The sequence below is a fragment of the Gordionus sp. m RMFG-2023 genome, chromosome 2, assembly GCF_954871325.1.
Source record: "Gordionus sp. m RMFG-2023 chromosome 2, tfGorSpeb1-WG-v2, whole genome shotgun sequence".
Classification (NCBI taxonomy): Eukaryota; Metazoa; Nematomorpha; class Gordioida; order Chordodea; family Parachordodidae; genus Gordionus; species Gordionus sp. m RMFG-2023.
The window spans coordinates 7,718,748-7,745,471 of NC_088776.1; the positions used below are offsets into that span (position 1 = coordinate 7,718,748).

The window sequence follows — 26,724 nt, forward strand, 5'->3', positions numbered from 1 at the left end:
CTAAAATAATATGCAAGATTGAAGATTTTCGAAGGTGGCAGAAATGTTTGAACCCATATGTTGCCAAATCTCGAGGCGTTTTTGTAAATCGACCCTTATCTTAATAACCATATGAAAATTTTAAAAAATTTTAAGGGGACTTTTTAAATTTTTCAGGGGACTGGAGCCCTTCCCCCTCTTAGTCACGCTACTGATATTTAGTATAAAATTTAAATATAGAATAAAAAATATAAAAATTGACATTAAACATTTTTTATAGTAAACACTTTTTAGTCACATGAATAGATTTGACAGGTCTCGTGACCTTTGATGAATTGCCAATCGTCATATATTTTGCTGTCATTTATCCAAATATTATTGCCGAACTTTTTATTCACGGTATATTAAAATTAATAATGGATACTGGAAGAAAAAGATTACCCAAATCAATGCAGGTAAATGATTAACAAAATCTAATTTCATTATAATATCAAAGGTTAAAAATAAAACCCCTGCGGATATTCAAATTACTGCAGAGCAGTTATTGAGGGAAGCTAAAGAAAGGGAACTTGAAATCGTTCCACCTCCACCCAAACAAAAGATATCAGATCCTGAAGAACTAGAATCCTACAAACTCCGTAAACGAAAAGTAAATATAAAATAATTCAGTAATTATAAAAATTACTTAGACATTTGAAGATAGTATCAGAAAAAATAGAAATTCTCTTACCAATTGGATAAAATATGCTCAATTTGAAGAGAGTCAACAAGAAATACAAAGGTAAAATATTATTTGACTCTTATAATTACAAAATTTTATAAATAATTAATGAGATGGAATATTATTTTTAAGATAAATATACATAAAATTAACAATATAATATTTAAAATATAAATTATGAAATATGGTTTTTTATTATTTGATAAAATATATTTTTTACTCTTAGAGCAAGATCTATTTACGAAAGAGGATTAGATGTTGACCATCGGGGTGTAACATTATGGTTGAAATATGCCGAGATGGAAATGAAGTTATTTATTTTATTTTCATTGTAGTGCTTACTAAATTGGGCTGTAATGATAATTACATCATGTTTTATATATATTTTTTTTAAAATAAATGTTATTTTCTAATCGAAAATAATTGAAAAAAACAAATTAATACACTTTAATTTGTAAGCCCTATTAGCCTATATTAGTGGTTATTGCCTTCATTATTAAACAATAATAGTGGCTAATGCCCCAAAAATGATAAATAACTTTTGTAAATTAAAAATTAATATTAGACTACTGTATTTATATATAAAACATTTCCAAATCAATATCTACAAAGTAGTTTTTTTTTAAATATTCTATATATGTTAAATTTAATTTTGTAATTTTCAAAATTTAATTTTAAAGGATAAATAAAAAATGATACTTATATCAGCTTGCCCCAATAGATTTATTAATATAGCTGGTATTTAAACAACTCAAAAATTGATATTAATATCTCATGTTATATTCACAGGTGTCATTAGCTGTGTAATGATGGTAAGGCATAAGAAAGATTTTGATAAGCATAGCACAAATAAATTTATGCATATGGAAAATTTTTGGAATTTTTTAATGCTGATCTACTCTTCCATCTTAATATTTAAAATAATAAAATTATAAAAAACCTGTAAATTGTTAATTTTAGCATAGACTAAGTGTCAATTTTATTTTCTTAGATCTTGATATCCCAAACTTTTATGCATAGAATTTAAATATTCAGCAAAAATTAATTGTGTTTAGCTATTTTATTCTATTTATTACAAAATGAAAATGAAAATATTCCCCACCTTCTGATTATTAACCACTAAAGCTATATCCCCCATTTTTTGTATTAGTATGGATTACATCACCAACATGTTTATTAAATATTATCTTTCCATATTTATATGCCATATTTAAAAAAATACTTTTGTGATTAATTTATTAAAATAGCTCATCTACTTTGATATAAAATCTGAGAGTATAAAGGCAAACAATATTTATCTATAAAATATTCTCCCAATTTATAACTTAAAATATCTTTTTTCATGATATTTATATATTTTATTTATTTTCAACATGGTCTTTTACATTATAGTCATTAATTTATTAAAATAACTTAATTCTCTAATATGGAATATACAATCTGATATTATAAAGGTAAACATCATTTATTTATATATATATGATCAATATTTAGAAATAAATAAATTCATGAATTTTAATGTCATGAATTTAATTTATATATAAAATACTATAATCCTACAATTTTTAAAACTTAAAATATCTATTTTCATGATTATTTATATATTTTACATTTATTTTCAACATTATCTTTTATATTATAGATAGGTAGCAAATTTAACTCTAAATTATATTTAAATAATGCTTTATCAACCTATGAAAAGCAAAATTATACTAATATAGTAGTTTATAAGTCAGATCTAATTAGGCCTCTATATAGTATATTGTTAATGACTCAATGTAAAAACAAATGAGTTACTTATATATGTAAATATGGCTTGTCAGAAATATCAAAAATTGAAAGGAATTAGAAAAACATACATCTAAGAAAGACTGTATTTTTAATATATTGATTTATGAAGAAGCTATTATTATATATATATATTTTAAAAATGATAATAATTCTTCATAGATATTCTTCTTAAATGTTTGAGATAAAACTTTTTATCTTTTTATTTTTCAAAAACCAAATATCCAATAATATATCAATGAATTACAAAATAAAATAATGTCCAAAATGAATATCCAAATTATGTCCAGGGCATAAATAAATAAAATCTGAAAATAAATTTTAAAACAACCCTTTATTCATAAATTAAATTGTGAAAAGAAATACAATCATTTGAGGCTTAATCAATAATCTAGAATAAAAATAGGTCTTATAAAATTTTATAAATAAAATACGAGGTTAACATAAAAACAAAATTAAATAATAATAAATCTTACAAGCTTAAAAAAATAATGTTGCTACCCGTCACTTATAAAGTGACAGATACAACATGTCCCTCTTTCTTTAGAAACCAATATGTGGTACAAAAATATAATTTATGCATTACATAAATAAAAATTTAAAATGCAAAAATTATAATAATAATTATTCTTTTTAATATAGCAATTTATATTATAGATGAACTGACTCCATTGCAAACTTTTAATAGAGAAATTCCAAAAATACCTTCCCTGCCATAAACTTAAATTTATGGGCTATCCTCTTGGGTTTAAATATACAAATAGATTATGTCATTTTCTTACCTTATTATTCTTACATTGCAATAACTTAGAAAATTTTTGATTAAATAAAAAAAACATAGATCTTTTAGTGCATAGTATTGCAACATATTTATCAACTAAAATAAACAGATAAAAGTGAAAATTTGCCTTTAAAAAAAAATTTAAACTTCATTTTAGAAACTTTTAAGCAATCTCAATTTTAATTCTTTAAATGCTGAGCACCAGAAAATTGTTAAAGTTAGGGCTGTACATATTAAAATTATATGATTATTAAATATTAATGGCTTATCATTTTTCATGCATAAAAATCTTGGAATATCGTTATGATCAGCATAAGCCAACCCAAACCAGATCCTCTTACTTTTTGAAAAGTTAGGATCAGTATTTTAACTCCCCGCACTTAGAATAAACTTTTGAACAATTTTCCTAGTCCATAATAATTATCGATTTGTTTAAATATATTTCAAAACTTTCCTTTTTTATAAATATTTTGCCTAATTTGTTCAGGCGCCAACCTCTAATCTTTATAACAATAAATAAAAATAAAAAAATTATTAGCATCAAGCATTGGAATCAGCTAATTAAAAAATTTCAACATTTTGGCCAAAACCGATCCAGAACATATACCAATTTCAACAGCCAGCAGACCCTTTATAATATTTTTGTGTTATAACTTATTTTTTTTTTGAAGTTTTATTAGCGTTACAAGAAGGTTTTATTAACGACCATTCATTAACAAATTTCGAGATATACACACTTTTAATAAAGTCGTTTTCATATTGGTTGCTGCTACTTTTGTATTTAAAAAAAAATATGATTGAGTACATTTGTTCTTTCTTCTATATTAGTTAATTTTCTTATTTAAAATAAAACGATACTGTCTCCGATGTTGAAGGAATAAGCAAATAAACCATGCTCGCAATTTGTGGGACAGAGCAGTTTCGTTGTTACCCAGGATGAATCAGTTTTGGTACAAGTACGTTTACATGGAAGAAATGTTAGGGAATATACCCCGAGCTAGGCAAATATTTGAGAGATGGATGGAATGGCACCCAGACGAACAGGCGTGGGCCACTTATATCAACTTTGAGAAAAGACACGGGGAATCTCAAAAAATTCGGGATATATTCGAGCGATTTTCTATGGTAAATGAATTTGGCCTATTTTTTTTATTTATTTGGGAATAAGAAAAGATATTTGGGTAAGGACAATATACCAAGATTTTTTACAAGGAAATATAGATGGGATGAAATGCGTTATAATTATAAAGTAATTTAGAAGACAGAAGACGGATATGTTTTTACAACAATTTAAATGGGAAATGGTATTTTTTAGGGCTGTGCCGATCCACATATTTTTCACCGATCCGATGATATTTTTCGATATTGACTCAAAAATGATCCGATACCGATCCGATATTTGTATAGATTTTTCACCACCCCCTTTGAACCAAATGTAATTAAGAAATCAATATTATTTATGCAAAAATTCATTTAATTTAATTTTTTTATTTCTACAATAATTAAAAAAAGTTTGCGGATATTGATAGTATTAAATGAATTTTTCATTATTCCTCCCTGTGAAATTAGAATTCCGCAGATAACGCATTTTGCAAAATTATAGGGATGTACCGATATTTTATATCGGATCGGGCCGATATTTCGCCCATTTTAAAATATCGGTTGTCGGCAAATATTATAAAATTTTCCGATCCGATATAAAATTGCGCTTTTAACAAAATTTAAAAAAGGCTATATCTAAAAAACCATTTATTTTTATAAATAAAATCGAAATATATTTTTATGTTTATTTTTTTTAATAGTAATAATTAGTTAATAAACATTCTGCAATGTAGTTATTTTTTTTCGCATTCTGTTTAAAAAAGTGTTCATTAATCTCTTCAGAATCTGTTTTTTTAAATATTAATTTCAAATTAGGTCCCCCTATCGGTTTTTCAACTTCCTTTTGTCAAAAAACTTTTGACAATTTGATCCAGTCCCTTTCCAATTCACTCTATATTTCTTTATTACTAATTATGTAAATAGATTAATGTTATTACCTTATTATATAAATAATAGCAATTGAATATAAACTATAACTGATCATTATAATATATTTAAATGACATATGTTATGGTATAGTAAAATTATAGATGTTCTACTAATAAAAAGTATATTAAAAATTAAAACCGTTATCTTTACAGAATACAAAATTAGATATGATATCGGATCGGTTATCGGCCGATATCAATTTAATATCTGAAATATCGGATCGATCTCCAAAAAGTGGTATCGGTACACCCCTATAAAATTATCTTTGTCTTTTGGGAAATATTTCCATTATTCAGATACCACATTTTAAAAAATTCCTTTATTTAAGGTATAAATAATAAAATTGGCGTTATTATTTAAAAAGATTTAAAATAAATAAAACTTTGGGTGTTCCTTTCTATTTTTATGAAAAAACTTTTAAAATACTAAGAATTTTTTTTAAAAAAATAAGAATCTATTTAAAAAAATAAATAAAATTTGTGCATTTGCATTGTTTAAAAAAATTATTTAGAAATGTAAAATAAATATACATAAAATAATAATAAAAAGAAGATTAAATCGGATCGGTTTTTATTGATATCGGCCCGATCCGATATATTTGGAAAACGCTAAATATCGGTGCCTATCCGATACGATATTTAATATCGGCACAGTGCTAATATTTTTTTGACTTAATGATTTTGCTCTGTTACAAAAATTTTGAGTGTCAAATTCCTAAAGTGTAATAAAATTGAAACTGTAAACTTCCCTAAGTTAGATTTGATATGATTTTTAACAGTAAAAATAGGGCGTTCATTTATTTTATATCAGCTGTATCCAGAATGAGACCTTACCATTATACAATAATGAACCTTTATAATACTTGAATCAAGCTGAAACTTTATGCAAACATGCTAAAAAGGGTGAGCTGTCTTAACCAGTTTATAACCGTTTTCTTATATATTGTAAATTTAGATGATATTTGATAAGTAAGACTTTCCTGTCCATTTTTTTTAAAAAAAATTATTTTTATAAGGGAATTAGATTTTTTAAAATTTTGCTAGATAAATATATTTTATTAGTTATATATTTATATTTAAACAATGAATGTATATAAATGCTTACTAAAGATGAGAGACCTGCAGAGGTTACATTAGCATGGCCCGGCTCAGATTTTATTAAAAAAATATAATATAATATTTATATTCTTAATAATGGGATTTAAAATACGACCTGTCCTGGGTATTTTCTTAGTTTAAATAGCACGATTCACTTTAAGCAAACCTATCATAGTTTAAACAGCTGAACAGTGACCAAGATAATGGTTTGGGTCACTGTTTTTTTATTTTTTAAATACTTAGCCTATTTAAAAATAAAATGAAATAGCTAGTAATTAATAAATCATATTTTAAATTTATTTAGGTCCATCCCGAAATTAACAATTGGATCAAATATGCCAAATATGAAGAATATAATGTAAATTCTTCAGAATCAGGAAAAGCCGGTGCTATAGCTAGAGCGAGAGCCATATATGAAAGGGCCCTCAACTTTTTTGGAGACCAAAACCTTAATTCTAGATTATGTATCGAATTTGCAAAATTTGAAGAACGGTGTAAAGAGGTACAAGATATTATATAAAATATTTCTTTTATTTCGTTTCCTAATTTTTATTGCTGAAATTGATAAGGCTAAATGAGTGGAAAAGCATATACGTTTAATTATTTTAGATTGAAACCCTTTGTACCATATATGAGAAAAATGCTCAGGCTTGCATAATATTTTTCTGAGTATGAGTTAGCCTGCTTTAAAATCGGCAAAAGTCTAGCTATTTAACAACATTAAGAATCATAATGTCCTTCATAAGTGAAATGCATCTCAATCTTATACGATAAGTTCTCTGATTTTTAAATATAAATAAAATCTACATATTAAAATTTTGAATTTAATATAAGTGGTTATTTGGAAAAACTTAATTCTATAGTTGGCATTAATAATAAGTTCTTAATAAAAAAAAATATAAATAAAAAAAATTAAATTTCCTCCTAATAAACATATTTGTTGCTAGATATTATTTTATAAAGATATAATATATGAAAAAGTGCTGCAAGAATAATCATAGTAAGAATGGGGTGATTCTTATATCTCTAATCAATCAGAATAAAATTTTTCAAAGTGTTTACATTTATAATTTATGATTATTGTTCATATTTCGATTAAGTTTTTTAATCTTATTTAATCATTTTAACTATCCCCAAATAATTTGTTATATAAATTTAATACAGCTATCGTCTCTTAGTCTATAAGTATGAATAAAAGAATTAATAGCAATTGTTTCGGATTATGTTTTTTGTTTTAACCCTCTTGATTTATTCACCATTGATTTTTGGTACTTTAATAAAGAGTTTAATTAAATGTTATATAATATTACATTTTGTTTGATATTGCTTTGTTAAAATGTCCTGGAGAAAAATAAATCACGATGAAAATTTATTAATGGAACATGCATTTATTTTACTACATTGCATCTGTTTCCCTACGAAATTTACCAAGAACCATTGTTAAATTAGCAATTATTCAATTGCTAAAAAGTATTTTATCATTAATATCAAATATTTAATGTTTGTTAATTAAAATTTAAATGTGAGATTTTTTTTATTAAAAATATCAAATATTAAATATCTAAAATTTAAATAAGAGATTAAACCCTATTATACTTAAAATTATACTTTATTTAAACAAGGAATATGTTTAAAACCATTGAATTAAATTTTAGAGATAATGAAGGTCTGGGACAACAGGTTTTCGACGTTCAGTTTGACATATAGAAATTATACTGTTAATTATATAACATACTTTAAAAAAATGGATATTAGCACGAGAGAGTAAGAGTGATCTACAAATATGCACTGGAAACTTTGCCTAAAGATGAATGCCAAGACCTATACAAGGCCTACAGTATTCACGAAAAGAAATATGGGGATCGGCAAGCGATAGAAGATGTGGTCACCAATAAACGAAAACTCAAATATGAAGAGGTTTTTTTCAATATATAAAAAATTAATACTAATAATTATTTATTTGTCTTATTTATATAAAATGTGAATTTGGATATTTATGTTTTTAGTAAACATAATTGATTTTTTTTGGCCTCTTTTGTAATTTTATATTGTAAACTAATCTAGATTGAACAATGTCGATTATGTTCACATGGATGTAATAATGTAAAATTTTTAATATTTAGCTTCAATCTAACTTTTACAACCAATCATCGACTTTCTTGTATAATCCACTTTAAAATTTTTACTTTACATGTCCTGCTCTTGTTTTAAAAATATAAAAATGTCTATAGGCAAAAGGCTACATATATCCCTTTTCAATCAATGCCATTCCTACTTCACCTTTATTCCTTAATATTCTTTATTGATCTTTCTTCCGTTCCCTGCGATCTATGGTGATATTTGTAATTTTTTAATCGGCCAAACCCCATTTTCTTACAATTTTAAACACGTCGAAGGCAAGTGGCCTCATTTTCCAAATCCTTTCCCTTTGTCTCGCAAATCTCTGATTAGATCGATTAAACCAACAATGTACTTTATAAATTTAACAATGTCTAACAACTCAAGATAGAATTATATCAAACATACCTTTACTTTAGCATCTGCTACCCAATTATTTGTATTAGATGTCTCACTTGTCCGTCCGTTGCCACATATTGAAAGTTTAAAATTTTAAATCAAAGGATTTTTTCTATGATTAGTTACAGAGCCTCTTCTAACAAAGTTTGACTTTTATCTTATCTTAATAATTATTTCCCGAAAATATCTCAATCTTTTACCATATTAAAAGATCAGATTACTAATTTCTCTAAAATTAACCCCTTCCAGAAACCATCGATTATTTCTTCACATCGTCAATGATCAACCTTAATCTAAATATGAAATAGTTTCCCATATCTTTGCATTAAGCTTGAAATATTTCCATGACCCATTTTTACAGTTAAATAGATGGGCATCTTATCAAAATTTTAGTGTAAAAGTTTTATTAACTATGATAAACTTTCTAATAGAATGTCATTAATTCTTTATGTCAACGGGCCAGGTAATTGTTTATCCATTTATCTTTCCAAAATTGATGTTTTTCTTGATTTATCCATATCTCTTGTTTACAGTAGTGTTGTTAAACGGCTGAGCCAAGCCGGCTTAGCCGAAAACTTAGCCAGGTTTTGAGCCAAAAATTAGGCTCAGTTTCAATCCGGCTCATTGAGCTGGCTGGCTCAGCCGTTAGCTCAAGCTATAATTGGTATTGAGGGAAATCACTGTACACCAATCATTTATGAAGAATACCTAATTCCAAATTTTACCCAATCTTAGTTCCAGCGATGGACTGAAAGCTCTAATAATATTAGAGAAACATTTAACATATTTGTAAATAATTATATGTAAATTTTTGTATACATTTATTTTTTAATTGCCATTACCTTATATTTCTTATGAATGTTTAAATTTGTCAAAGTTATAGCATTTATTTATAAATATTCAAAAAAAAGTGCAATAAAAAGTGTTGTTTTGATTATATTGTATAAGTAAGTATTTGTATTTAATTTAATGAGGAAGACTGCTAAAATGACTTAATTCACATTTTTTAATAAATCATTAAACATAATAATTTTTATTATAAAAATATACAAAATATGTTTAATATATTATAAATATGGTATTAAAAATTAAGATATAAAAATATACATAATATGTACAAAAGATTACATATAAAAAGATATCATTTCTGAAAATTTCATTTTCATATCAAAAATTTCTTTCTCAGTCATACAATTAAATGTTGCTTGAAAGGACTTAAAATATCCCTGAATATGATGTATATCATCATCATAGGATATTTTTTTTGCAAAATCTATTTCAAAAATAAATAATTATTAAATATAATAAATATTTACCTCTAAATAACTCCATCTTTTCAGCTTCAAATTTGTTAGTTTTGTTAGTTTTTTTTAGATTTAAGAGTCTCTTAATTTTTCCTCTTTGAGGTAGGATTAATATTTTCTTTATTTATAGAATTGTCTAACTATTATTAAATTAATAAAATATATAATAAATATTTAACTTCTAAAATTTCATTCTCAGACATATCCATTTCTATAGAATTAAAAGGATTAACAATATCATTTAGGAGATCTTGTGTATTTGGTTCATAGTTCTAAAATATAGATTATTATATAGTTCTAATTTCATGCTATAATATTTGTGGAGATATTTATATATCAATAGCATTCTTAGATTGTTTCAAACTGAAACTTGCTTCAGAATGCTTGCAAATATCTTCCACATTTTCTTTGAGCCAATAATAATCTTCAATAAATTTCAGTTGCTTAATGTTCATCATAGCAACATCTCAACTTAAAATATAAAATAATATTTTATATTTATTATTATAACTGATTTCCTGGAAATGGCATAAATTTTGTTAAATTTAGCCTTAATTCCAAAAAATTTTATCTTTATTTCTTCATCTAAATATCAAAAATTGCATCGCGCAATTTGCGCGAATCTAGCGAAAAAAATAATAAAAGCCATTTTCAATGGAAAATTAAACTGTTGGCCTAAATGATTTTTTTGATTTTGCGCAAATTACATCTTTTTATCATTAAACTGTTGCAAACGTGAATAAAAATGGCGAACGAATTTCAATTGATGGAAAATATAAGACCTTATAGACAATTTTTTAAATTAATTAAATGCAACTAAATCAAAAATTAGTTTTTTAAAGATATTTTGCTTACTAGAAAGGGACAACGCTATAATACTATAAGATGCAGTTAAAAGATTGTAGGTAAATTTGAGTCACAGTGAAAAAAATTAATATATATACTTCTTATGGTTAAAAAAACAAATATTTTGATCATTTAATAATTATAATAAATAACAATGCAGATATGGTAAAATATGTAATTACACCACAAGGAAAAAATTATATAATTATTTTATTTTGGTTACCCGGTTAACTTTTTATAAAGGTTCTTTTTACTCCTTCAAGAAATAAATATATCGGTTACAGTAGAGATATTTATTAAGGTTTATAGGCTTAACGGTTCACTCCAGGTTCCTGATCACGATACACTTTAAATTTTTTATGATATAATTAAACCGATGATCATTGATTTATTATTCAATATATATTTGTAGGAAATCTCTACGGACCCTTTAAATTACGATGCCTGGTTCGATCTTTTGAGATTACTGGAATCAGAAGGAGAAGTGGAGATCATTAGAGATAACTATGAACGAGCCATAGCTAACATCCCTCCTATCGAGGTTATAACAGTCTTTACTCTGACAAATATTATTCTTATTACAGTTTAAATTTTTATAATCAAAAATAAACCTTTAATTTAACATTTTGTTTAAAATAATCATTGATTATCATTAAATAGTTTTATCTTGATTTACTTGATAGACCAATCTATTTCTACACACAATGTAAATAAGATGCCTATATCTTTGAAATTTAACTAATTTGGCAGACTAATTCATTTTATATTTCTTTTATTGTTTGTGATTTGTTATTGTAAAAGTAAATAGATTATGAATTTTTTTAAATTTATCCGTCATTTAATGCCTAGATATAAATTTATTCCTCATACATAATCTTTTATAATTCCTCTTCAGTCACAACTATATGTATTAATAGTGTAAACTATTCACTATTAGGTGGAATTTTTTTGGGTGGTAGGAGTAAACCAAACTCTGTCGCCCTTTTATAAAACGGAATCCCATTCATATTTGTTATCAATTAATAATATTTTAAATACTTGTTAAGTTAACTTTATTATTTTTAATAAAAGACGGCTAAAAAATAAAGCAAACACAATCATAATATTTGTTTAGGAATTAAATTATATCTAGTAATGATCATATTTTAAAATAGGCATCAACATTTATAAGGAATCGGCCAATCAATATTTATTTTAGATACCCAACACTATTTACATTCCATTGTTATTCATTTCAATAATATAATCAATTTTAAATGATGACAGGGGCCAGACCTAATGGGTAGGAGGGGGGGGGGGTAACATCAATAGAATAACGGTACAGACCATGGCCCTAACCTTCCTATTCTTTCTTTTTTTGTCTGATTCTTTATTACAATTATTATATAATGAAATCTAAAATATAAGAAAAGTTTTATAAAAACAAATCAGAAAGCTGGTTAGTATTTACCATTCATTTTCATATCATATTTTATATTATATAGAATAAAATAATGAAAACGTCATTAAATTATAAGAGTATTGCTGATTATTATAAAATTTAATGTGATAATTAAAATAGAGAATAAAATCAAATATTTTGAGTTTAAAATTTATTCCCTATAAGCTTTTTTAAAAAAAATATTGACCACGATAGGCCAAGCCGGGTCTAGATCTAAAAAAAATTTGTAACTGGGCCCAGGGTAGTGGGCTAACATTTATTTAAATGTCTAATCATTAACATTTAAATATAAAAACAAAAAAATTTTCACAGGAAAAACGATATTGGAAACGGTATATATACCTTTGGATATACTATGCCCTCTTTGAAGAGCTCGAAATGAGAGACATGGAAAGAACTAGGCAAATATATAAAACATGCTTGAAGGTTGTCCCTAATAAGATTTTTACTTTTGCTAAGATATGGATCTCTTTTGCTCAGTTCGAAATTAGGCAAAAGAATTTGACGACAGCGCGCAAGATATTGGTATAAAAAATAGAATTTTTTTATATTTATTATTTAAATTTACGAAATTAAGTTTGGACAATGTATAAATGCGAGAATCATTTATTTATATTTGGAATTTTTTTTGACTTCTCTCATCTCTGCCTTATTAACCCTCGTCTAGTATTGTTAAACAGCTCAATTTAAAAAAAACAGCTAGCCCAATATTTTAGCCAATACATATTACGCAAGCCTCGAGATTTTGTTCAAAGGTGACTTTGGACATCTATTAACCTAATCTTAAGGCTTGCACAATATTTTTTAACTAAAATATTGGGTTAGCCATTTTAAAAAAACTTTACTAATTTAACAATACTATCCTCATCGGGTAAAATAAAGAAATTTCTTGTAGCTATTTTATTTTTCATTATATATATCTAATTAAAATTGAAACTTCTTACAAGATAATTAGACCTACGCTTCAAGATTTAAATTGGCGGCGATATTTTATTTTTATTTTACATTGGCGGTTATAGGTTCGCCAAATACGCTGATGACTTAATAAATTGGTGGCCATTTAAAAAATTTAAATATTGCGAAATAAATATTTATGTAATTAATAGAAATAAACTATTAATTAATTATTGAATTGATTTGATTTTAATATAGTTTAATGTAAAGATATTCTTTTGGCGTTTAATTCAAGATAAGATCCTTCACTATTTTTCGCATATGCATAAAAAATTTATCTAGCTAAGCAATTTAGGAGTTCCTTTAGCTTTTTTTCCCCCACTCTAAACAAATTATTTGGAGAATTCGGAACCCCTAGAATCGTGACCGATAGTAAACCCCCATTTTAAGATAACATATTTAAAGAATTTTGTGAAACCTTATTCATAAAATATTTTAATATCGGCATATAATTCGAGATCGAATCAAGAAGCTTTGTACAAACTTTTAAAATTCTTTAAAAAAATTCGATGGAAGAAATAGATAAATCTTTATTCGCCTACCGAAATACCCCTCATTCAATAACCAAATATGTATCCGCATCACATGTTCAAAAATTTACAATACAAGGCGGGTCATTCCATGACAAATCAACCACGATTCGGCCGACCCCCTTCGATTTTTTTAAAATTTGGTAAGCAAAGAAAGGTCAATGTAACTAAGAAATAGCCAAAATTTTAGCCTCGTAACATTTATATTTTTGGAGATATTAGGGTTCAAAGTGGCAAAAATGTCGTATTTTTACCATTATCTGCCTTCATTCAATTAAGCATATCTTAAAAACTATCTAATTGTAAATAACAAATTTAATATCAAAATTACTTACAAAGATTCTACTTTTAGATAAAAAAAAATTTTTTTTTTTAATTTCCGGCCATTTTATTAAAGGATTAAAAACGATTTTTTAGAAATTATACGACCTTCAATTTTTTTAAAAAATTTAGTAGACAACACTGAACTCTTCCTTTATATTTATAAAAAAAAATTGGTCTGGGACGAGGCCATCTTCATTCTCAAAATCGATAAAAATGTTTAGAAAAGTGTATAAATATTTTCCCGAAAGGGGGCGTCTTTGCATAAATTTATATTTAAATCAGTTTTTAATGGGTTTTCTTGGACTATTTGATATAATTTAAAGGATTATTCATCTTATAAATATAAATTATAATATTTTCTTCACTTATGGGGCTTTCATTCAAGTATAGAAATTATCTATCGATAAAAGAAACTCAATTTATTACATTATTATTTATAATTATTATATATTTGCCCATATAACATATATTTAACGAATATTAATAAAATATGATCCACCAAATATCGATCAATTTTTTAAAATAATGTGATCGTCGCAAAAAAAAAAAAATTTTTCAAAGTCAAGATATATTATATTTTTTTTGTGTCTCCATATTATGTACATTGTATTTATTGTTTTGTTTTTACCAAAAAAAAATAATATATGAAGAATTATAATTCTTCCATTGACGTGGAAAAGTAATAAAATATTACTAATATTAATTTATTATTATTATAAAATTATATACAAAATAAAAGTGTCATCAATAACCCAAACAATATAAATATTGGATCGAATTTTCTAAAATCGGCATAGCTTTACTTGTAAATAAGAATAAATGAGTGTTTCAATCAATAAAATAAAGAAAAATTTAAAATTGATTAATCATTCAATAACACATGCTCACTATATTAATTCATTTTTTAATTCATTTCTTGGTATTTTAAAAAAACTATAATAAATTCTAATTATTCTTATAATAAATTCTAATTATTCTTATAATATCAAAGGTAAAAATATTATTTAATTGAAGCGATAAATTTTATAAAAAACTAAATGAAAATAATTAATAATGTCTTATAAGGATATTTTTGGTTTTAAAACTAAATCAATAATTTTTTCAAAAATTAACCAGTTACTTTCTACATCAAAATAGGGTTTTTGGAACAAAAAATGATTATACCATATTTTTACTAAATTTTATATAGAATTTTACATGAATAAATAGTCCTGAAATACTAGGTTAATTTAAATTATAATTATTTGTTTTAAGTTATTGGATCAAATTTACCCAATTTAACCAAAGATGATATGTTGCCTATTAAAACATATAAACATATTTTACCCTTAATAATTTGTAATCCGCCTCAACCATCCTGTTATTTGGGCAAATGTGATAATTGTCCAGGGTCAACAAATTTACGCCACCAAATAGAAATATTGTTTCGTTCTAAGGACATCGAATTTATAACATACAAACAATGGCTATCCGTAGATAGAACCACTCTTGAAACAATAACCAAGCCAGTAGATGAATTTATCAATGCCTTTTTTGAAAAAATGGAATCTTTATTACCCCATTCTTTTATTTCAACGCAACAATCATTGCATCAAAAAAATCTAAAATTGAACTTAGACAAAGGCCAATATTTAATTTTATGTGATTTTTCAGAAAACTATAGCTTTATACTTCAGGATGAAGTACAAAGTTATCATTGGAATAGAGCTCAATCCACTGTTCACCCTTTTGTTATATATTATAAAGATAATTTAGCCAATATTTGTTGCCTAAATTATGTAATGATATCCGAATCTTTGCAACACAATACAATAGCAGTACATTAATTCCAAAAACATTGGTAAATTTTTTAATTAATAAAATTTGTATGCCAAATAAAATTTTTTATTTTTCCGATGGATCTGCTGCACAGTATAAAAATCGTAAAAATTTTATTAATATTTGCCATCATGAGATGGATTTCGGGATACAGGCAGAATGGCATTTTTCTGCTACAGCACATGGGAAAAGTGTTTATGATGGGATTGGTGGCACTGTTAAAAGATTAGCCGCTAGAGCTAGTTTACAAAGACCTTACTCAAAGCAAATAACCACATCATATGAATTGTACGAGTTCGCTAAAGAAAATATTAATGGCATATATTTTGAATATATGACCCAAGAAAATTATGATCACGAAGAAATATTACTCAGGGAAAGGTTTTCAAAAACGAGACCTATACCTGGAACACAGAAAATTCACAAGGTGATTCCCACAGGTCTACATCAATTTAAGAGTAAAATGTATTCCAATTCAATAGAAAGTAATATAGAATATTTATCATATAATGATGAAAGTATCATTTTTGGAGAGATATCAGAGTATATAACATGTGTTTATGATTCTAATTGATGGTTAGCCTTAGTTTTAGGGAAAAATCAAAAGGAGGAAGAAATATATATAAAGTTTTTACACCCATCCGGACCTTCTAATTCCTTTACATTTCCAAGTATAGACGACACTCTCTACTTGCCAAAATGTCATATCTTAACAATAGTTTCACCGTTAACTGCTACTGGCCGTAGTTACACATTGTCGTCACAAGAAAGTAAATGCGCTACCGAAAAATTAGAATCTTTTAAAAGTGAGTTATATATTAGATTTTAAAATTTATATTATATCAATTATTTTTAATATTTAGGGCGCCATATATGAAATGCTAAAGATTCTGATTCATATATTCAAGAAGTATAAATTTGGTTGAATATATTTTATTAATATTAATATATGTTATATTAGCAAAAAATTTTATAAAAAATTATAAATAAAGTAATAAATTGAATTTCTTTTATCGATAGGCAATTTCTATAATTGAATGAAATCCCCATTTATTGTTATTTTCACTTATAAGATAAATACTCCTTTAAATTATATCAAATAGTCTAAGAAAAACCATTAAAAACTGATTTAAATATAAATTTATGCAAAGACGCCCCCTTTCGGGAAAATATTTATACACTTTTCTAAACATTTTTATCGATTTTGAGAATGAAGGCCTCGTCCCAGACCAATTTTTTTTTATAAATATAAAGGAAGAGTTCAGTGTTGTCTACTAAATTTTTTAAAAAAATTGAAGGTAGTATAATTTCTAAAAAATCGTTTTTAGTCCTTATATATTTAATAAAATGGCCGGAAATTGAAAAAAAAAATTTTTTTTTATCTAAAAGTAGAATCTTTGTACGTAATTTTGATATTAAATTTGTTATTTACAATTAGATAGTTTTTAAGATATGCTTAATTGAATGAAGGCAGATAATGGTAAAAATACGTCATTTTTGCCACTTTGAACCCTAATATCTCCAAAAATATAAATGTTACGAGGCTAAAATTTTGGCTATTTCTTTACTACACTAACCTTTCTTTGCTTACTAAATTTTAAAAAAATCGAAGGGGGTCGGCCGAAAATCTCATTTTTTTTGCTCATTTGACATGGAATGACCCAGGCCCGTTAAATAAACTAAAAAGCATACATAAAAAATCATAATTTTTGGAAAGCGTCTGTGGCATAGTCGATAGGGGGCATGGCCTGCCAATCAGATAGCTCTTTGTTCAAATCCAGCAAGCACCATTCTTTTTTTCTGAAGCCAACTTATTGGTTCTATACTGGGGGAGGGGATGATATATGGTAGATCGGAGATGATTGCGTGATTCCACTAAGAATTTTATTGCATTGTAGGTTGCTTAGCAAAATAGGTTGCTTTATAGAAATTTATAGGTTGACATAGCAGTATTTCACATTAACCCTTTTAGGGTATTTTTTGGGAGTCCATTAAAATATTCATATGATTAATGATTGGAGATGAAAAGGATATACATCATATATTAGACATCCATAAAATTAATATTTAATAATAATAATATAGTATATATATAATAAATAATGCAATAAATTAATTAAATATTAAATACGCTGCTGCCCAATTATAAATAGGGGGCAAGTCTGTCGAATCTTAACTCAATTGACAGTCTTTTTTGGTGTGTCAAAATTTTCTGGCAGCGCACAGGTTTAAAAATAATACACTAAGATGAATTCAATAATTTAGAGAAAATTTTATCACGTCAAAAACAAAAATATTATTTCAGGGTCATGCCATAGGTATGTGCCCAAAGGATAAATTATTTCGTTCGTATGTAGATACGGAGATACAATTGAGGCAGTTCGACAGAGCCCGGACTCTCTATGCCAAATGGTTAGAATATAATCCTTGCAATGTTCTCACTTGGGTAAAATTTGCGGACCTCGAAACTATTTTAGGTAAATATTTCCATTTAATTTTTTATTTTTTTTTAAATGATTAACCTAAGTCTGGATAGTTATTTCTTGCTAAGGCTGTGCAAATCTTGATCCGATATTTAGGTTGATATTTATTTACATTTACACTAACAATAAAAAAATTCTAAATTTTTGCTCTCTTTCTTTCTTTCTTTCTTTCTTTCTTTCTTTCTTTCTTGTATAAAAAGATAACTGATAAGGGTATTTATTTTTATTTTCTCAAAAGTTTAATCATCTCATCTAAAAATATGGGGAAATGTTTAAATTGTTGAGTAGTTAAATACTTTTGCATTTAAAAAAAACTAATTATAACACTTTTATAGCATTTGATGAAAAATCTATAAAAAAAACTAATACATTAAATTAAGTATAAAAGTTAATGACATGAAATTCATAGAGGAAGTATTTCAAACATGATAGGAATATATTTCTTGTAAAATCGGATTTTTAAATTTAAAAAAAAACACGTTCAAAAAATCATTTAAAGTTGAAAAAATAACTCATTGCCGCTAATATACATAATCATAAAATGAACAAAAACAAATTATAGTATTGAATATTTTTTTGAAAATATCGGGTCCAATTCGATATTATCAACACCACAGTCCTACTTATTGCTTACAAAAAATCAGTTTTGGAAATTGCCTAAGTTACATATATTTGGTTAAAATTTTTTAAAACAATGACGGGAAAATTTTAGGAGTAAATATTATGTTCAAATGTTTTATGAAATTTTAATAAATTTCTGGGATAATAATTCTTTTTATTTATCGAATGGGAACAATTATTATTATTTGCAAAAGAATCCATCAAAACTTGTTCTCGGAATTTGATAATGTTTGAATCATATTCACTTCCAGATTAATTGGATGAAGATTCGAGCTAAGTTCTATATTTATTTGTTTTTTTTTAAAAAAATAACTAGAAAAATTGGTTGAAAATTAAATAAATACATAATATTGAAAATATAAGTTATAGAATATTGAAGTATTATTTATACCCATATTAAAATGCAAAATTAAATGTATATATCAGAATGATGAATTTAATATTTAGAAAAAAAATATACATTAGAAAACTTTAATCTGCGTTTTGACAAACCCGTCAAAATTTAAAATTATAAATATCTCCACTTTCACGTATGAATAAGAAAGAATTTTAATTAAATGATTTTATATTATATGATCTACTTTATCAGGAGGTTAGAAATCTTATTTTTATATATTTATATCGAGTTAATCTAATCTATACGAGTTAGGCTTGATTTATAGTAAATGCGTTATGTTCAAGAGTTGCGTTATTTAACGCTACCTAAATCACAGCTGATTCCGTTTTAAAAACTAATTTAATAGGTATCTAATATTTCAGAAATATCGTATATTATCGAATTTTACGCTTATTTATCATCGCATCGCAACAAGTATTTTTTCATAATGCTTCTTATTTATAAATTATTCCTATTTGTTGGCTTGATTTTGTAAATAACGCACCTCCTAAACATAACGTTTAATATAAATTAGGCTTTACACAAGTCTTACAGCATTTTATATTTTAATAAATATGTTATAAAATACGTAACTTTACTCAAACTTTTATTTTCTTTAAAACTAATAAAAATTAACAACTGAAAAATTGATTTCCAATAATAATAATATTTCAATACATGAAAAAAAATCAATAATATTTTAATAATAATAAATAAACAAACATATGCATAGAACACCTCCCTTATTTTTAAGAGGCGTTCTCAGGTTACTACATATATATAAAAAAAAACTACTTTTCATAATATTATTCATTATCTTCATTTATTCCCATCTCGGCAAATTCCTGCTGAAACTCCTCAGCTCCATTAATCTTGGACGGAACATTGACGGGTTTTTTCCTTGGGAATATTGTCCTTTTCATCAGCGTCTTCCTCACTCCAAAACTTTTATTTCTATTCATAACAAGAGTCAACGGTGCTTGCCTTCCTCTGATTGCAGTAGACCGATCCAGAATTGGGTTAGAATGATCAGAATGCACATTGTTAACAAATTTATTTGTATTATTATCATTATTGTTTATAACAAATGTATTGCTGGGACATTGAGCCGCTTTATGCCCCTCAGTTCCACAGGCAAAGCAAGTTAGACGGAATATCGGTCTGTTGAGCATGGTCTTAACGTTCATCTTTGACCTAGCACCGTTGACTCTTGTTATGAATAGAAATAAAAGTTTTGGAGTGAGGAAGACACTGATGAAAAAGACAATATTCCCAAGGAAAAAACCCGTCAATGTTCCGTCCAAGATATGGAGCTGAGGAGTTTCAGCAGGAATTTGCCGAGATGGGAATAAATGAAGATAATGAATAATATTATGAAAGGTAGTTTTTTTTTATATATATAGTAACCTGAGAACGCCTCTTAAAAATAAGGGAGGTGTTCTAGGCATATGTTTGTTTATTTATTATTATTAAAATATTATTAATTTTTTTTCATGTATTGAAATATTATTATTATTGGAAATCAATTTTTCAGTTGTTAATTTTTATTAGTTTTAAACAAAATAAAAGTTTGAGTATAATAGTTCGAATATAATAATTCATAATAGTTCGAATATAATAATTCCTGAAATATTATTATTATTGATTATGGGATTTTTTTAGATTTTGGAAAATAAATATAATCTCAAAAGTTAAAACAGAGTTTGAAATGCTCCTTAAAATAAAAAATTTGCAAACGCTTTTTGTGAATATTCGAACAGGATTTTGAATCGAATTTTACCTTAAATTTTATAAATCTATTTTGTGAAAAAAAATACTTATATGACTAAATCTTTTGCGGATTTTTGCGCATGAAAAAATCTCTCATAGTTATATCACAAATTTTATATATTTTTAATCTTTAAAAGAATATTCAATTTTATCAAAATATTTATTTTAAAAAAAATTTTGTTTTAAAAGTAATATAAGTTAATAGAATGACTATGATATTATGAAATCTCGACCATATCCAAAAGTCATTAAATTTTGTAGGCCAAACTTGCGTGGGATATTTGTTCGGGCCGATGAAAGGGGGTTTTAATGCATAGAAAGTGACTGCTGAATCAGCAAAAGTCATCGATTGTCAGAGTGCCTATACCCACTGCAAGGACTTCCTTGGCGTTGATGGGTTGATGTCAGATAGGATTGATTGTAAAAAAAACCTGCTCCATAATTCCAAATAATTATATGAATAAATGATAACTAAGTGGGCATGATTATTTGATATTCAATCAATATAATGGAATAGAGACCTCTAATTTTTTTCCTAAATATACAAGTGCGGTGCTAGGCCTAAAATAGTTTTAAGAAAATGCCCGGGCTGAGCCATACGTTTTAAATCGTCATAATTTAGTATGAAAATTATAAGAAAATAAATTTCTGTAGGTCTCTAGAAATAGTATTATTCAATTAAGAATTATAACTTATATTTCAAGAAAAAATAGTTATTTATTTTTATAATTCCATCAAATTGAATCTTGCATATATCCTTGAATTAACAAACCAAAAATACCCAATATATAGTTCGCTAAGATTAGATAGAAATATATATTATTTTTAGATAAAAATGAGAAGGAATATATTCCTTGATCATTTTTTACTGTATTATATCTCTAGTTTTTCCCAATTTGGGGTTTAAAAAAAATGTAAATACTTGTAGTGAACAGTTCTCTGAGATAAGAAATAGTAAATTTCGTATAAAAAATTTAATCAGATCCATATAAATAATCAAGATTATGATATTTCTATATGTATATTTTTATTTAGGCGATTTAGATAGAGCAAGATACTTGTTTGATCTAGCCACCGAGTTGAGCAAGCTAGATATGCCTGAGATTCTATGGAAAGCCTATATAGATTTCGAGTTGGAACAAGAAGAATATGATAGGGTGAGAACGCTCTATGATAGGCTGTTATCAAGGACTAATCATGTCAAGGTTATAATTCAAACTTATTATATGTAAATATACTGATATCATTTGGGTTTTGCTATATTATATACTTTTAGGGTATATTTTTTTTTCAGAATAAAATTTGATTTAGAGATTTTGGTTACAATAACTCATAGAAACAAACAATATTTATTTGTGATAAGAGATATTTTTTGCACTTAGGAATTATTTGAAGGCCCACAGATCCATAAGATTTATGATTATGAAATTACGGATCATATGATATAGATTTTAAATATTCATACATTTCGCGAATTTATAATCTTGACCAAAAGAAAATTATTTATTTGAATGAAGAAAAATTGGACTTTTTTTATACTATTTACAAATGCAAATTTATAGGTATGGATAAGCCTTGGGGAGTTTGAAATGTCGGTTCAAACAGAAATGAAAGATGGCTCTCCAAGTAATTTTAATAGGGCCCGGGATGTTTACCAAAAGGCAAATCAAATTCTGGCTAAGTCAGAAACTGATAAAGAAGAAAGGGTGACATTGCTTGAGGCGTGGAAAAAAATGGAAGTAATATATCTTTTTAATGTTATTATAGGGATTTTAAATGATTGCAATGTGAACTAACAAACATAATTTTGAACCTCATATAGATGGCAGGAGAGGTCTAGCAAAATTGCGTTATTTTACTTTTGTATTGCTTATTTGTGTTTCAATTCATAGAATACAAGTAAAATATTATCGAATTAGGCCTAAATACTATAATGTATTTATCATTGAATTGTTTTTGTAATAATTGCACTAGCAAATGAGGATTTTAGTTAGCGTCTGACAAATATAATTAAATATCGGATTAGATCAATATAAGTATAAAAAATAAATGGTCATTTCAGTGGGCTCTTAATATTAAGTATTGCGCTTTGTATACTTGCATAGGATAGGGTTGGCAAAAATCATGTTTTTTCTATTAAAAAAAATAAATATATTTTTGATATCACAATTTTTATAAAACATAAATAATTATAAAATATATGCCTAGGACGTAAATAGTAAACAATAAAACATACATTCCTTTTTTTTAAATTACATTTCATCTGTTTTCTTGTAAAATTTATGAATATACAATAACTAAATTATCTATATTAGATTGATTAAATATTTGACATAATTCAATCAACATTTAAATTTGACCATTTATGATAATTTGATTAATTTTGAATGGTATATAATTTTAAATAAAACGAATTAAATCTTGGTAGCAACAAAATATGGAATATATTATTAAATGACCAGAATTAACGGAACATAATAGAATCCTTATTATTTTTTTGCCCTGAGCTCTTCCTGAATATTTTAATATTAAGCATATTTTATGTAAAGTATTATTAGCCCTAATCAAACCTAAATTATCATATTATTTTGATAAAAAATTATTCTATATTTCCATTTTATAATTTTTCTCAATAACGTTCCACTTCACGTGTGACTGGTTATAATTAAACGTTTTTATTTGAAAGCGAAAACTAATAAACATTAAAATGCAAACTAATTTAATCGTGCTAACCCTACCTAGGGGTGTGAATCTCTTACTAAAGCTTCCAATACTGTATTACATTTTAACACTTACGATATTGACAGTTTTTATAAGGCACATATTATTTATTTTTTAAAAAAAGCATTTTATTCAAATTAGTGATCTTCATTGGGCCTATATTTTAAGCCCGGCCCTAAATTTTTTTTAAAAAGTTTTACTGGGCCTGCCTGAAACAGAAATTTTTTTTAACAAAGTTTAACAGGCCCGGTCCGAATTTATTTAAATATAGAAAATTAATTTTTAGAAATACTCAAAATAAAAGATATATGTTATATGGCGTCTAGTTTTTATAAATAATACATTAAATATTCAACATAAAATTGTTAAATTTAGATATATTAAAAAAAAAATTCCTAGGGCCGAGCTGACCCGGCCTGAATTTTTAAAAAAATATTAGGCCTGACCCTACACGAAGCCCGTTCAAACCGAGTATGGGTCGGGCCTACTTTTGCAGATCTCTAATTCAAATCATCATTATATTGTTTGTGTCAACTAATTTATACGTTTCAATTATCGGAAATGAAAATAAAAAATAAACATGAATATTTTTTTAAAAAAATTATTTTTAAAACAAGTTGCAATGCGGCGATCCCGAGAAGATAAAAAACGTGGAAAAATTGATGCCTCAGCGAATTAAAAAACGACGAAGAATCATAAACGAAACGACAGGTGAGGAAACTCCCGGATGGGAAGAATACTTTGACTACGTTTTTGAATCGGACGAAACGCAAAAACCAAATCTCAAATTGCTAGCACTCGCAAAGAGATGGAAGAAAAGCGATGATACAGTCCCAAATGTGAATGATGGAAATGACACACAATAAATATTATATTGGTATTCGGTTTAAAAAAAATATTGTATTCGTTTAAAATCCCTAATTGTATTGCTATTGGTTTATACATATATAAATTAGAGAAGAATAAAAATGATTTGTTATTATAAAACTCTTGACAATCATATTTGGTTATGGCGTTACGTTGATACTTTATTTCGTAAAATTTTAAAGTAAACAATTTAAAAAATTATTCCATGTTGCCGAGAAGGGCAATATGAAAATCATTTCAATATGTTCAATAAAGTTTGATCCTTAACCCTCTAGTATAAAAAGGACGAGCAGGCATGGTTAAATAATTTTTAAAATCTTCATATATTAAATAAATTTTAATAAAAATATAATTTGTCGATTTTAAAATAAAGAGTATGGAAATCAAAATGTCTGAAATAGTGCTTGTTTTCTCATATAATCATTAGATTTTACTTATAACATACGCGAAACCAGAGATAAGAAAAATCCCCTCCCTCCACCCATCTTAACAAAAATTTTTCAAAAAATATAATAGATTAATTGCAAAGTAATCTATTTTAAATATTATATTCTATTTTAAGTATTACCAGAATGTTAAAATTAATTTAAATATTTTTTTCTTTGTATTAAATTTTATCACAAAAATTTTAAGCTTATTTTCTTACACTTTTTTAAAACCTTAAAAACTAATCAAAAAGAAATTTAATATATCTTTTAATAACTATGATTAGGTAAATTTCTAGTGTGTGTGAAATTTTCAGATATCCAAATAGACAGAATTTGCTTAGTAAAATTATTTATAAGGTGCTATACAGGAAGAAATAAACTACAAAAAGTTTGCCCATCAAGATGGAACCTTCGGCATCAAGCCGTTACAGCTCTTTTTGGATCTAATTCGCTTATTTTAAGTGCCCTCTGAGAAATATCAGAATTGGCTTAACCAGATATTTTATTTGAATAAGATATATTATTAGATTCCGACTACACATCAATTCGAAATTATAAACTAATCACAATTTTATCATGTATGAAATAAATTGACAATATTTTTAGTAATTTAATATCTCGAAATCAAATTTTAATTAATTCAGAAGACAAGTGGCAGGTTTTGACAAGGTATTTATTAGTCAATTTAAAGCTGGGTGTATTTTGAATACTAAATTTATAAAAACATTAGAAGTCACTGGATTGTCTATGGGCACGAATGATAATAGACGATTGACTTATTCTTTGTATATTTATTTCATCTTTTGGAGAGTATTATTTCAAAATAGTATTTAATAATTTAGAATTTCAATAAAGATAAATATTTTTAGTTGAGCATAGATTGCTTTCTGCTTTTGTTAATTTTGGATGATATTTTAAAGAATCTTACATCTAATTGATCTGCATCGAGCCTAATTTTTTAAGCCCGGCCTGAACCCGAACAGCCCGAATTTATTTAAATATAGAATGGCGTCTATTTTCTATAAATAAAATCACATATTTTTATTTTACATAAAATATTCAACATAAAAGATAAATGTAAATATTATTTTAAAAAATTTCTAAGGCTAGACCCGGCCCGAATTTTAAAATATTAGGCCCATCCCGAAGCCCGTTGGGCCGTGTACGGGCCGGGCCTACTTTTGCAGATCTCTACTTCTAATATAGTATAGTGACCGTAGGGTCTTTCTGACAGCTTGAAATTAAACATCATAGCTTTAAAAAGATACTCGATAGAACTGCAGTCTGCATAGTAGTGTTGTTAAACGGCTCGTTTTGAGCCGATTTT

At 25.9% G+C, this 26,724-nt stretch overlaps 1 protein-coding gene across 1 annotated transcript; it reads left to right on the forward strand.

Moving 5' to 3' along the window:
• Positions 1–305: 305 nt before the first annotated feature.
• LOC135925200 (crooked neck-like protein 1) lies at positions 306–25,054 on the forward strand. The gene is made up of 13 exons (XM_065460416.1): positions 306–434; positions 476–628; positions 669–760; positions 927–1,010; positions 4,145–4,394; positions 6,702–6,899; positions 8,153–8,314; positions 11,477–11,605; positions 12,818–13,030; positions 18,437–18,608; positions 22,417–22,586; positions 22,944–23,120; positions 24,720–25,054. Exons 1-13 carry the CDS (start codon positions 396–398, stop codon positions 24,966–24,968), a joined length of 2,088 nt encoding a protein of 695 aa, XP_065316488.1. The 5' UTR covers positions 306–395; the 3' UTR covers positions 24,969–25,054.
• The last annotated feature ends 1,670 nt before the right edge of the window (positions 25,055–26,724 follow it).